The sequence below is a fragment of the Centropristis striata genome, chromosome 3 (genome assembly GCF_030273125.1).
Source record: "Centropristis striata isolate RG_2023a ecotype Rhode Island chromosome 3, C.striata_1.0, whole genome shotgun sequence".
Classification (NCBI taxonomy): Eukaryota; Metazoa; Chordata; class Actinopteri; order Perciformes; family Serranidae; genus Centropristis; species Centropristis striata.
The window spans coordinates 29,433,480-29,448,135 of NC_081519.1; the positions used below are offsets into that span (position 1 = coordinate 29,433,480).

General features: G+C 39.5%; 1 protein-coding gene across 4 annotated transcripts in view; it reads left to right on the plus strand.

The window, feature by feature from the left end:
- Positions 1-386: 386 nt before the first annotated feature.
- The window catches only part of epha8 (eph receptor A8), a 188,916-nt gene continuing 174,646 nt past the window's right edge, over positions 387-14,656 (plus strand). For all 4 annotated transcript variants that reach the window (XM_059329522.1, XM_059329523.1, XM_059329524.1 and 1 more), the window contains exon 1: positions 387-481. In XM_059329522.1, coding sequence (XP_059185505.1) covers positions 394-481 — 88 coding nt within the window. In that variant the 5' untranslated portion in view covers positions 387-393. The remainder of the gene's footprint in view (positions 482-14,656) is intronic.

Sequence of the window (14,656 nt, forward strand, 5' to 3'; positions counted from 1 at the left end):
GCGCCGGATGATCCCGCGCTCTAATTGGCTGGTGAGAATTTGACAGACACGCTTGTCCCTCCCCCCTCCGGCTGCCTGCTGAAAGTGTATGTATGTATGTGTGTGTGTGTGTGAGTGAGCCGGCAGACTGAAGCGAGCCACAGAGGCAGGCTCTAACTCCAACCCAATGAGCTCGCAGCCCCTCACACTTACACACACACTCACACACACACACACTCTCCTCAGCGCCGGCTCTCGCTCTTGCTTCAACCCTGGGACACAGAAGAAGAAGCAGGGAGAGGAGAGGAGAGAGAGGCAGCGAGTGGCAGAGAGGGAGAGTGAGGGCGAGGGAGTAAGAGAGGAGAGAGGGAGAGAGAGGCAGAGGGAGACTGGCAGGGTGTGAGGGAGAACACCATGGCTTCAGATCCGGGGCTGGCTGCGATGCTGCTATGGACTATATCACTACAGGCTCTGGGCACCGCAGGAACTAACAGTAACGAAGGTAAGTGTGTGTGTCTGTGTGTGTGAGCTCATTAGAATAGACAGAGTTCAACAATGCTTATTCTCTGACAGCTGGATTAACTTCATACATGTGGAGCTCCTGGACGTGACCCATGCATGTGTACACACTCAGATAGTGTGTTTGTGTGTCATAACCCAGGGCATGACATCAAAGTTTGCTTTGCACAACAACTCAAGGAAATCTGGGTGATGTCTGTGTGTGTGTGAACTCGTTTTGACATTGCTCATATTTGCTTGGGTTGCGTGTCAACTGCAGTAACAGCGCATGTGTCTGCTGAGAGGTTAGGCGCTGACGTGAAAGTGTGTGAGAGTGTGTGTGTGTGTGTGTTTACGCCTTTTCCATTCTAAACCTAATCTGAGATGAACATCTCACTTGGAGCTTCATAAATGCTGTGTGTGTTCCTATGTGTGTGTGTGTTCTTGTCACACAACACACAACACACTCTGCTCCCCTAAGCCTGTGTTTGTTTACTTCCATCCTCCTGTCCTTCATCTTTCCACCACGAGACGGAAAACTGTTGTTGTCACTTGTTCAACTAATGCCACACACACACCACAAAGTCCCCAGGTGCCTTTCTTTAAGTGTGTGTGTGTCTGTGTGTGTGTGTGACAGGGTCCTTGACATAGGTCGGGTCTCGGGAGGTTGAGTGACAGCAGCGAGTCGACTGTTAGGGCCTTCTTCGCCCTGATGGTAACATTCAGCTTACCACTGCAGGGGAAAAAGCAGCAGAAGAAGAAGAAGAGGAGGAGATAGTGGGGGGAAAAAGAATGAGATCAGTGGTTTGGTTCAGGTGGGATCAGCTCAGCAGTGGAGAGGTGAGGGCAGCACTTATCCTGTATTAAGCTGTGTAAAGTCTGGACCAGAGAGTTGGGCCGCCTCGGGTCAGTCAGACAGAGAGACAGAGAGAGAGACAGAGAGACAGAGAGAGAGAGAGAGAGAGAGAGACAGGCTCTCGGTCCAGCCGACCACCACATGTACAACCCGCCATTAACACCCCGTCTTGTTTTATTCCCTTCTCCTCCCCGCTGCTCCTGTTTGGACCCTAATCCCGCTTTTCGACTTCCATGTCAAGTCTTCATCTTCCCCTCTTGTGTCTTTCCTGTTATTTTCATTCAGCCTCTCCTGTGATGATTGTTGCCCTTTGCTGATTAGCGCTTCAGTCTGATGAGACAAATAAAGTGTAATGTGCTCTCCGCTCGCTATGTTTAAAGAATTTAAGGTATTTTACCCCATTGAATACGGAGCTCATCCGGCCGTCCTCGTCCCGTTGTGTAAAAAGACTTCTTTACCGAAAGTCCCATTGTTCATGAGTCTGTTTTACTGTCCGTCAGTTCTCTGCGGGTCTGAAAGGGTTCCCCCGGACTTTAGCTGTGGGAGGGATTGCCGTGTTATTGATCGGCTTATACGAACTACCACTAAAATCTAAATCACTACGCTTCATATCGTCTCACATGCAAACTCTATTTAATCACTATCATCCTATTATTTTGTGAATATTATATATATATAGTTATATGCATTAAATGCAGATCATGAGGCTCAATTTTAAATGCACAAATAGACTGACGCTGGTAAGGTTTTCTTCTAAAAATTTGTCAGGGTTTTTTTTTTTTTTAAACCAATTTTTTCATTTTTTTATGTGTGGGCTTTTAATCTTTAATTACTAATTGACAGTGCAGAAGTAGACAGGAGAGGGACCTGACTTCAGCTGGAATCAAAACAGGCATGTTGTGGTTATATGTTACATCATCAGACCTTTAGAATTTAATTCTGAAATGATTCAAGGTTGGAAATCCCCTAAAAAATGTCATGTCATGTGACACTAAAACTGAATTTAGTTTATATATATATATATATATATATACATATATATATATATATAACTAATATTAATTTGTTTTTTATATGAGGCATGGCAGATCATATTCCCACATTATTTAGTGCAGCACATTGACTGGAGTGCTTTCATGCTGAGGGCTTACTACATACTGCAGGACAAAGTGTTGTAAAGTTGTGAGCAGAGACTGTGAATGGGCCTCCACCAAACTCTTATTTGTTCTGTCATGAAATAAAACTGTGCACCTTAAAAAAATATAGTTGGTCCTATCAGGTTATTTGACATTTTAATCAATGTGATTAAATCAACTATTCTATTAACACCAGTTCATTCTAGAAAGACGATCTCACTCCTGGAAAAAGTCACCAGAGAGTTGTGAATATAACGTCCCCAAAACTCCATTTTGCTCTTAATGCGCACACTAATTAATCCAAATAAACACAAGAAAAACAAATCAATTTTTCAAGACCTTGCAGAAGAGTAACCACTGCTTTCATTCTATTTTAGAAGTGATTAGGAGCACAATTGTTATCAAGCCCTTTAAACAAATAGTGGATGTCTAAGTGATAACTGAATGCATTAAAAATGATAGTGCCAAAAATGTAATTTCTTCTCTCTGCTTTGGTTTCGCTGCGTGCGACTCGAGGGCAATTACAAATATTACATGTACATGGAAGAGATAACCTTTGGAATGAACAAAATTAAATTGGTGGAAGAACAGGCTCACGCAACAATATGCAGAGAGCGCACACACACTGCAACACACACACATACACGTAACACAAGAGCACTCACAGGAGACAGACGCTGTGTTTTTGTACGTATATTTAATATACGAGCAGGAGCCATGGCCAGCCATTTTGTTTTTGTTCATTGTGCGTGTTTGCAGTCATATTCATGTTGCGGAGCAGACGGCCAGAAGGCTTTCTGAACGCCTGACTATACACTCACTGACACAATGTACATATGTGAGCAGTCCATCCTGGCCACATCCTTCAAACCCTCATTTATTTGTTCACTAAGTGCCTTGTGTGTATGTGTGTGTGTTCATATCTGAGTGTGTATGTTAGTAAGAGGAAAGAATGAGACAAAGGAAAAGCTAGTACTAATATTTTGACATTTCATAATGTGTTTGTTTTTCTTCAATGGAAATGTGAAAAGATAAATCCATTATGTGCCACAGTGACACAGTAATTACTATAGAATCAGATTTTTGTCCCTTTTTAATCCAGAAAAAGAAAAAGAAAAGCGGCTGGGATCAGTGAGAGCAGCAGGGTGTATTAGAGGAAGGTGAAGTCCCCGCATACTTCATTTGCAGGGACGGAGTTGCGCACTTAAAGCTGACGCAAACATTTTCTTTCGTAGCAGACATCGCGGCTAACACTGAAGTATCACAGGTAAATGGTAAAGACTATTTTATTGCAAAACATATATTTTGTAAAGTAAAAAACCTATATATAAACTTGAGCCGCCCTTTAAGATGCATGCTGGTACAGTAAAGACTGTGTAAAAAAAATACATTTAAAGAGCTTACAAAAACAGGTTTGTTTTCATCTATGAAGCTTTTTTTTTCTTTCAGAAAATCCAACAGTTTCTAAATGGAATATTTAGTACTAGGATATTTATATTATTTTATTTTACAAAGGAGCACCAAATCTTTCAGCCAGATTGTGGCGGCACAAGCTATGGGGTTATGCCTTTTTAAGGCAGTATTGATGAATTTAAATTGTTGCCAGACAACGGCACCCTGGGAATTTCACCCAGAGATTTATTTTAAGTGGACTAATCCAAATGAAGGAAGGCACTGAGGTCCGTTATGTAACGAGGCAGAGACGGCAGTTCGTTGATACAAAAACACTTTAATTTACACAATTTTCTGTTTTAAAACTACTATAAAAATGTACTCGCTAAGGGGGAATAAGGGGGACCAATCAGTGCTGAGACCTACTGTGACAGACTGTATCCAAAGGAGAGAGGGGGGTCCCAGGGACACCACACGTGAAGCAAATAAAAGTAAAAGAATCAACCAAGTGCAAATGCAATACAAAGGGGACACCAATCCACCACCGTAGGCTCAGCACCTGAATGAGGGAGACCAGAGAGCAACCAGTCAGGGAATGAAAACAAAATAATAACCAATAACAGGAAAAATCAAACAATTAAATGTACAGAAACTATAGTAACTAAACACGAATGACAAAAAAAACAAATGTAGCTCAGTAGTAGAGTGTTTGCTTTGCATGTATGAAGCCCTGGGTTCAATCCCCAGCATTTCCAGTTTCATTGCACAAAGAAAATCCGCATTGTGCCAAAAAAAGCAGTAACGAAGAAGCCCGTATGCTCGTCAATAGACAAAAACAACAGGATATGAGGTGGGAAATGCATTCAACATCTCCCAATTATTGGAGGATTAATATATTATAACAATTATTATTCAATGTTTGGTAGAAAAAAACAGTAAAACTTTTCTTACGCTGTTGTAGCTTGCACATTCTCAAAGAAATTACAGTTTAATTCAGATGTTGCCATGTTTGTTAAAGAAAGAAAAAAAACCCAATAACCAATAACAGGATAAATCAAACAATTAAATGTACAGAAACTATAGTAACTAAGCACGAATAACAAAGAAGCAAAACTCTATAACCACAAATGAGATGCAACCATAATAACCCAAAATAAACACAAAACTAACAGGATAATCATACTTATGGGTTACAACAAAACAATTACAAAAGAAATTACCACAAAAAAATGCATGTTTATATCTTTTTTTTAAAATAAGGAGATATATGGTTTCCTTTAGAAAGCAACGTTATTGTGAAAACACAACGCCAAAAAAACGGCAATCTCAGTGGTTTCTAAATGGATTATTTACCACTAGATGTTTCTATGTGGATCTATGAAACCACATAGAAACACCAAATCGTTTTCATCTCTTTTTTTTTTAAAACAGCGATCCCGTCTGCAACGTTTTACACACATCATCCGTCTTCCCCATTTTTACTTTGACTTTCTGTTATAAAATACGGGTGAGATGATGTTTGCGTGAATTACGGAGTCAGGTCTGTCAAAATACATTGTTATTATTGGTAATATCAAAATTAGATAAAATATTTTTTTTCCAAATAAATAGTCCAAAACAGAACATATATACAAATAAATAAATAAATGTGAAATTGTAAAATATTCAAACACATTTTTAAAACTCTGTTTATGATGAAATATTATGAAATGTTATGACAGGTCATTTTTTATTTAGTTGCAGCTTTTAATTCAAAGTCTCTTTGTTTTCTTGCCAAAGCCACTTTTCAGGATGACTATTTAATTTTATAACACCACTTTTCATCACAAAGTCTGACAGTCTACACAAAGAGGAACCAGCCCGATATGTGATTGGCTCTCCGCTAATTCAAAACAAAGCAGCAGCCAATCAGATAAGTGCTGGGATGAGATCCGTACATTTTAAACTAATGAGCTTAGACAATATCTTGGTTATATATGGACTAATTGTACTTAATAGGGTTTCCTGTATAGCATTTAACTTGTTCTGACCATATTTCCTGAACAAATTAAAGTCACAATTTTGATATACGTTATGGAGATGCAAAGAAAACGGCAAATGGGTTATTTGTTTTTAAAAATCTTTTTTGTGATCAATTTTTTATTGGTTTTTCCATTTAGTTTAAAACAAACAAACAAGCAGGTGTGGTAAGCATCAATTGGGCAATAATATCTTCTTTGTTGCTGTTGCTAAAATGGTTAAAAAAAAATAATAATAATAACAATGGCAATACTACCAACCAAACATATCAACAATATTGGGTGTTGAAAAATAAGAAAAAGGAAAAAAAAAAAAAAAAAAAATATATATATATATATATATTTTTTTTTATGTTGTTAAACAGCACTATTAATGTCACAATGTTGATGTATGTTGTGGAGATGCAAAGAAAAAGGCAAATTTGTGTTTCTGTAAGCAGAAAATGTGTCTAGTTTTTTTTTTTTTTTTTTTTAAATAAGAAATATCATAAACATAAATACCATAAACGCCAATGTCACATCACAGATCTTTGACATTTAGGGGTAGATTTTTTTTTAAAAAACATCATCAATGTGTTCTATGTGGTCCGCTTGTTCTGTGGTACTTCCCCACTAATATCCCGTCTGGGTTCTTATGGGTTAATGTTATTGAGTTACCGGTATTGAAATCAACCTTGAGATAATCTGTGTAGGCCGAACACATGTAGGGAGCAAGACATGAAGCCCAGCTGCTGTATCCAGCAGCTCCCACATTTGTTGTGAGTGTGTAGTGAATCACTTGGCTGTATGGAGGTGGTGTTCCCTCAGTATCCCCTCCTGTCTGCGGGCACTGTCCCTGATTCAACTCCTGCACAGTGTTTCACACCGTCGCTTTCCCAGCGAGGACAGCGTTCCTTCAGGTTGTTGTTAGTACTGAGGAACATGAAAAGACCCATGCAGAGAGCAGGACTCGCTGCTAATGAGCAAACTGTAGGTGGATGATTATTCCACATACCTCTGCTGCAGGAGGACCAAGGGGGAAAGGAGCACAGAGACAGGGAACGATGAATAGCAACAAAGATTTCTCTTTTTTTCCCCGTTATTCTAAGATTTGAACATGTAATTTAGATGCAACAAAATCGCAGGAAAAAACAGGAAATGAAGTGGGAAAAGTTGAAAGGAGGCAGACTGCTGGGAGCTGAGGTTTTTCTCTTTCGGCAATAAAAGGCAAAGACATTTTTGTCTATGAGGAAAAAAAAGATGAGGCTTTTGATTTTGATCAGTGCTACAGCAGACACTGCTGTTTGTATTGATCTCTCCTCAGTTAGCAGAATACCTGCTGCATGTTTGGTAACATCACATGAGGAAAAATGCAAAAGGACTTGTCATAATTAATAGCTTGCAGAGGAGACCTTTCTGCAACAGATTACAAAGAAAAAAGCATTTAAGCTCTTGTAATGAGTGCTGAATTTCCTGGAGTGTGTCGTCCTTAAGCCTCGTTTATGCTCCTATGGATGCGTTTATTTCTAACGATGTAACCGTCACTGCCCACATGTTTCCATGCGTCCTTTATGTTGGCATGGATATTAAGCAATACATGCACTAGAGGGCAGATCAGCTCAGAGTAGCGGAGGTGGAGGAGGTTGTAATAATGTGCCTCTTGAGGCGAAAGCGGAGGCAGCATTGTAGACGGTGCTGGTCTGTGAGGCCATTAAATACATCGCAATATGTCGGAGAGCGTTTTCACTGACAAACGCTTTCCACCATTTTTTAACTTTCTTGATTTTGTCCAATGATTGTGACTCACTAGGAACACGATTTCTGGTGGTACTGCTCCATTTTGTCCATCCATCCATCCATCCATCCATCCATCCATCCATCCATTTTCCTCCACTTATCCGGGGCCGGGTCGCGGGGGCAGCAGGCTAAGCAGGGCATTCCAGACGTCCCTCTCCCCAGCCACAACGTCCAGCTCCTCCTGGGGGACCTCGAGGGGTTCCCTCCCAAGCAGAAATACCGTCAAATATGTCTCCATCCCTACAGTGTAAGAAATTGCTGTGTATTTACGGTGAATTTACAACAGAATCCTACTGTATTTTAAAATAATTGTAAAATACTGTTAATCCCTCACATGTAAATTAAGAGTTAAATCGGTCAATTAACAATAGATAACTGTAATTTAACAGCATTAAACTGTATTATACTGTTTGAAAATTACAATAAATGCCCTATAAAATAACCACAACATCCACCATTATCCTACAGTCATATACTGTAATCCAAAATATGATAATATACTGTTAAAATAAATTATAGTACATGGACTGTAAAATAACAGTTAAATACTGGCGTCCCTGCTGCCAGTATTTTACTGTTATTTTACAGTGAAATTCATTACAGTGTATCTGTATGGAACGTGTGGCATTAATGAGCCCATATTGGCTCAAGGACACTTCAACAGACTCACTGACAAGGAAAGATGTTTTCCTTCATGGTCTTATATTTTTTTCGCCTTTTATTGACTCATGGAGCTGTCTCTCTCCACCTCCTCATCACATACAGCGGCCAAACTATATCCTGAAGTCTCAGCATCAAAAATAGATCACCAGCCTCATTAGTCAGTCTGTTAGTGTGTTTCTTTCACACGCACACTCACTTCTTTGTTTGTTTTGCTCAATCACTTACAGCTGTCAGTTCCCAGTCTATAATGGATAGAAGATCATTTGGAGATGTGCTGGGCTCAAAGTCTGGAAGGGCTTGTGTTGTGTGCTAGCAGAGTTCTGTACTAATTACTCATGGTTTCACCTTGAAACTGAAATAGTTGTTAGAATGTGGCTTTATTCATTGCTTTTTTCCAATAAAAGATTGATGTTTATCTGTTTATCACATTAACCCTTAATAGGATTAAATAAATAAGGATTAACTCATTGAAATACTTGCAAATTCCAAATTTCAACCCTAGAGAATATTGGAGGATGTTACGTACTGCCAGAATGTGTAAAGAAACATATGGACCAGGGTAGGGGGGAAATATTTTGAGAAAAAAGTTTACAAGATTAAAGTGGCAAATCTATGAGAAAAAAATGCGCAGATTTATGAGAAGTGGTGAATCTGCAAGAAAAAAGTTGCTTTCCCCCACTTTTTTCTCGTAAATCTGTGACTTTTATCACGCAGATTTGCCACTTTAAATCTCTTAAATCTGCAACTTTTTTTCTTGTAGATTTGCCACTTTCGCTTAACTCAAAATCCGTGGAATAGCCACGGAATCACTCAAATTTCCGTGAAACTGACACGGATTTCGCTACAATGCAAATTAATGACAGTCATATCCCGTGGCTATTCCAACACACAAAGTGATTATGTACATTCACTGAGGGAATATTTAGAAAATAAAACATATATTTCTCGCTAGAAATGTGATCAAAATCCATTTTTATGCAGAAAGTCAAAATATTGTTTTTTTTCACTAAAAATGAGAGAACTGTCCGCCATGTTTTTTGTTCTGACCGCCGGGACCTTGAAAGTCATGTGTCTTGGAACAAACCAATAGGAAAAAATATTAACTTGCATTGTAGCGAAATCCGTGTCAGTTTCACTGAAATTTGAGTGATTCCGTGGCTATTCCACGGATTTTGAGTTAAGCGAAAGTGGCAAATCCGTGGCTATGTCACGGATTCCTGTGAGACCAGGTTGGTATTTGTCCTTAGCTCATGACCCTTTTTCACTATCTGTTCAATAGTAAGAGTTTCCAGTGTGATCCTGAGGGGGACAGCCTGTGTGTGCTGTTGTGGGAGCGCATTAAAGAAGCAGAGAGGGCGTGAACCGTTCCCTCCCTCTGTCTGCTGGTTTGTCTCTACACAGGTTGCTGTCTGTCGGCCGGCTGCTCCCCCTTTCCCCCCAAGGCTCCAGTCTTTATTGAGACATCAGCCTTGTTAGCCAGCTGTCGACAGGAATATAGGAGCTACCAGATCAATACGGCCGGGTCTGCCAGTCCTCCTGAGCTGAGCCAGAAGCAGGCGAGGCCTCAGAAAGCAGGGGCCTCTCTTGAGCCCTGTCCACCCATTAGCAGGACCTGATGCTGGGCTGGCCAGAGTTCAGCAGCCCCTGGGCCGGCTCCGTTATGCTCTGTGATTGCAGCTGTGTCTTTGGGTAATTTATGTTTCTCTTCTCTGCTAGCATGTGGGGTGGAAGATCTTTCACTGAGATGGCTGAGGATAAAGCCAGACTGAGAGACAGGGAGAGAAGGTTGTAGGCAACGGCTGACAGCTCTGTAATGGGCTGCTGTTGTGGTTGTGTTAGCACATCCCTCCTGGAGAGAGATCTCTATGATGTTGCCTTCACGGGGACTGATGAATGACGGAGATCTGGCTCTGCAGCAACAGCCTCCTCTCCTCTGTTATAGACAGACAGAGGAACACAGCGTGTGTTAGAAACAAAAGAGAGGCTGTGTGATAGAGGGATACACGGGCAAACAGAAAGAAGGAATGAAGGACAGAAACAAGGAGAGTGTGAGACGGTCACGGGGGGAGAACAAAGTGAGATGAAGAGAGGGAAAGAGGGGGAGGCTGCTGTCTCAAATGCGTCTCTTCAAGTTCCAGCGGCGGGTGTCTTTATCAACACCGGCGGAGAGCGTCTAGCTGATAATTTGCCGCTCTCAATTCCCTTCAATCCATTAAAGGATTTAAATGTTCATTAAGTTTAATAGAAGCCCAGCGAAGGTCTAATACGCTCTGATAAACGCTGGCAAACCTGCCAACCTGTTCCAATAGCTGCGGCAACAAAGAACCATCCAACTAATAAGGTCAAACTCAGAGTTTGTGCTCGGCTCACTTTGTGAAGAGCGTTTCCTCAGAGTCACTGCGGTTCAAACAGCAGCACGCTGAGAGCCTAGTGTAGTGTGAAGTCTGTTTGTCATTGCTTTCCACTACTACTCATAGTTGTATCGTCTGAGCTGACCTATTTTTTTTGTCCCAAATGCATAAAAATTATTCATATGATCATTTTCTGACCGATCAGGTTCAGGAAAACAGCAGTCGTGATTCAATGAAACCAACAGTTACGGCTGATGCAGGATGTGAGCTGTGGTCTTTGGCTCTCATGCAGTGGTGTAGTGCAAGGTTATAACAGTTTGGGATTTTTCATTAGTTTTAATTTTGTTGTGATTTTTTGATTTCAAATTCAGTTAGTTTTATTTAGTTTTTAGAAGAAGGAGATTACTTTATTAATCCCACAATGGGGAAATTCAACCTCTGCATTTAACCCATCCTTTTTTACACACAAGTGAACGCAGCATGCAAGGAGCAGTGGGCAGCACATTACTGCGCGAGTGAGTTTGCTAGTTTTTATTTTTTGGAAAATGCTTAGTTTTAGTTTAGATTTTATTAGTTTTAGTGTTAGTTTTAGTTTTTTTGTAGTGGGGTATTTGTTGGGTAGGAGATTCAATAAGGTCACAATAAATGTTTCCTTTATTTCCTTTGTCTGATCCATCTCAGCCCCAATAAGTTTATTAAGTCATAAAACCAGATAGATGAAATAGATTTCATATCAACCAAAAAGGTTTACTCATGAAAAAAGTTGACAAAGACAAAAACGAAGGACATTTTCACTATAATTTTAGTTAGTTTTTGTTAGTTTTGTAACCACACAACACAGTTTCAGTTAGTTATGGTTTTTTTTTTTTAAACTGTCGTTTTTATTTCTATTTTAGTTAACTATTTTTATAGTTATTTATATATAACTATATAAATATTTTTTCAATTCCAGTTTACGTAATGTCGTTAGTTTTTGTTAACTATAAAAACCTTGGTGTAGTGAAGCCATCGTCATCATACACTAACTGTTAAATGTTGGTAACCACCTTCTGAGTCACATTGTTTAAAATGGAACTTTATGGAACATGTTATTTTTGCCTGTTTTAATATCAGCATTGTATATTAAAGTGTGTTCTGAACCCCATAGGTGGTTTGTAAAAGCAGCAAAATAGAGCCATATTTACATTTGAGGCTGTCCTCCCCCGCCCTGCAGCAGCCATAGTAATTATGAATGACACAGAGGTGTAGTATAAAGCACAGATGTTGCACTTGGCAATGCAGGTCGAGCAAACCAACAGCTAACCTTACATACTTCAGTACCAACATTTATGTGCATTTATTTACTGTTTAAACTTTCTTTTATAACGCCTTACCAGGGACCTTTTGGCTTAAACCTAGGTCAGTGGTTCTTAGCCTAAATTCAACTAATTTAGGCTTTTTTTTCCAACAGCGAACCTTACTTTTATGTATAATGATATCCGCACTTTTTGTAGAATGCTCCGCTCTGTGGTTGTTGTAGTTGGTATTGACAGGTGACCTATTCTGTTGTTTAGGTTGGAGATCTTGTTGGCTTGGAAATATTCAGTTTCAGCTTTTCTACTTCAAGTTATTGGAATTTTCCCTTATATTTATTTTTGCCACAAGTCTGTTAGCTAAAACATCCATATTTTGACTGTGAGAAAATATCCTCTAACCTCTGCAGAGACAGAACTTTAAAGCTAGATATGTCAGTTTTAGTAACACAGTCTTCTTTTTACGAATGGAAAGCTGAATACATAAGTAATAAGATATACTGCAGGGGTTTCTCTGTTACAGCCTCACTTAGTCTGGTAAGAGCAGGACCTTGAGGTGGTTAATGTTTGCTTATTTTTTAAGTTTTAACACCAGAGTTCAACTGGAGGTAAACAGACTGTGCAGTCAAGTGTTGCTTCCTGCTGCTGGTCTTGTTCCACTTGATCTGCCAACATTCCAACAGCTCCTAGAAACGCCACAGGGTCATTTTTACCTCCTAATGTAACAGCATCAGGAATCACAAACAGGGTGTTTAGAAGAGTTGCACATTTTGAATTCAACCCAGATTCCCAAAATTTTGGTACACTGTGTGAAACTCATATAACACATAATATAGCAATATAATTTATATTGTTGCAATGTGTATGTAATGTATATATACATATTTATAACAATAAAAACACATAAACATTCAGAACAAGTCTATTTACAAATTATAAATCTGTTTTTCTGACATTTTTCACAGCATCCCAACTGTTTTGGACCCAGGGTTGTAAAAAGTCTAATAAGACTTAAAAAAAAACATTTTAAAATTCACTTTATGAAGTTTATTAATTTTACAATCAGGCTTTATTGATTTGCAGAGAGATGAATTCAAATATTTTTTCAAATATTTAATCATACATGGTAACCATTTTAAAATACGACATTGGCCCTAAAGAAAATAGGAAATATAGAATAAATAAGAAAATTAGAATATAATAAAAAAAATCATGATAAAAAGTAATTTTGTTTAAGCCTCAGCACGAAAGATGCATGCATGCCTCTCTCTCTCTCTCTCTCTCCCTCCCCCTTACACACACACACACACACACACACACACACACACACACACTACTGTGCATCAGCTAACACTATTTGACGGCCCACTGTCCACACACTGCATGTTGGCATCAGGTGAAGATGAGCGGTCACGCCACATCGATACCTCTCCCCCATCAGTCTGTCCTTCACTGATGTCCTGGACATTTATGGTTTTTTGTTTTCAGGTTATTTTTTGGGGCATTTTAGCTTTATTGAGAGAATAGAAAGGGGTGCGATGGCAAAGCGACCTCTGGGTGGATTCAAACCTGGTTCCACCGCAGCATGGACTCAGCCTTAGTGGGATGTGCTGCACCAGTGATCCACCGGGACTCCCCGTTTATCTCTCTTTTGTTATGGTCCATCTCCTGTTTGTTTTTTTAAATTGATGGTTTGTCCTGCAGTCTCACAATCAAAAAGCTATGCCGACTAAAAGATTGCAAGGCGACCAGACGTGGTACACATTTGGAATGATATCGCAATTTCTATGCGGGGGAATAAATGACTCCTCACTGGTAAAGATTAGGATTAACATTCCCTTATTAGTCCTACATGGAGGAAATGTTTAACCTCTGCATTTAACCCATCCTTTACACACCAGTGAACACTCACCATGCTGGAAGCAGTGGGCAGCACATTACTGCAGCCCTAGACCTGTCAGTCCTGGGATTCAAACTGGCCACCCTCTGGTTAAAACTGAGAGATGTCGGGTTTTTACTTAAAATGCATTTGAAAATACAGGGGTTAACACTGACCCCTCGTTTGTTCTAGTGCAGGGGTTGGCAACCTTTACTAAGAAAAGAGCCATTGTTGGCAAAATTTCCAAAAAATTTCTGCATGGAGCTCCAAACCTTATTTTGAGCCTTACAAGAAAGATAGAACAGACTAAACTGAGTTTAAATTAGCCTACCAACATTACTAATAGATCATAATGAGCATTTATTAATATGTTTTTCTCAGTTTAAGAAAGACCCAAATGCAAATGAGGCTGGACACCGAAGAAATATCTCAGGAGATTTGAATCGAAAGCTGTCCTTGCTTAGGGAATTGAAAACTTGACTTGAAGTTAGCAAAATTTAAAGGTGACACTGGACTGTAGACTTTCGCAAGCTATGATCCAGAGTTGACACAAAAGTTTTTAAAAAATGTTAATATCATATCATATATATAAGCTACACATTTACAGATTGCTTTGGGCCTACACCAATGATAAATGATAAATGAAAATGTAAAGAAATGAACGTTTCATTTTGTATAATTTTTTTGTCAGAGCCACAGGGAGCCACTGCAGACAGACACATGTGGCTCTGGAGCCGCAGGTTGCCTACCCCTGTTCTAGTGCTAAAACAACTGCTGGACGAGAAGTTGTTCAAACGAAAAAAGCCCATTATATAT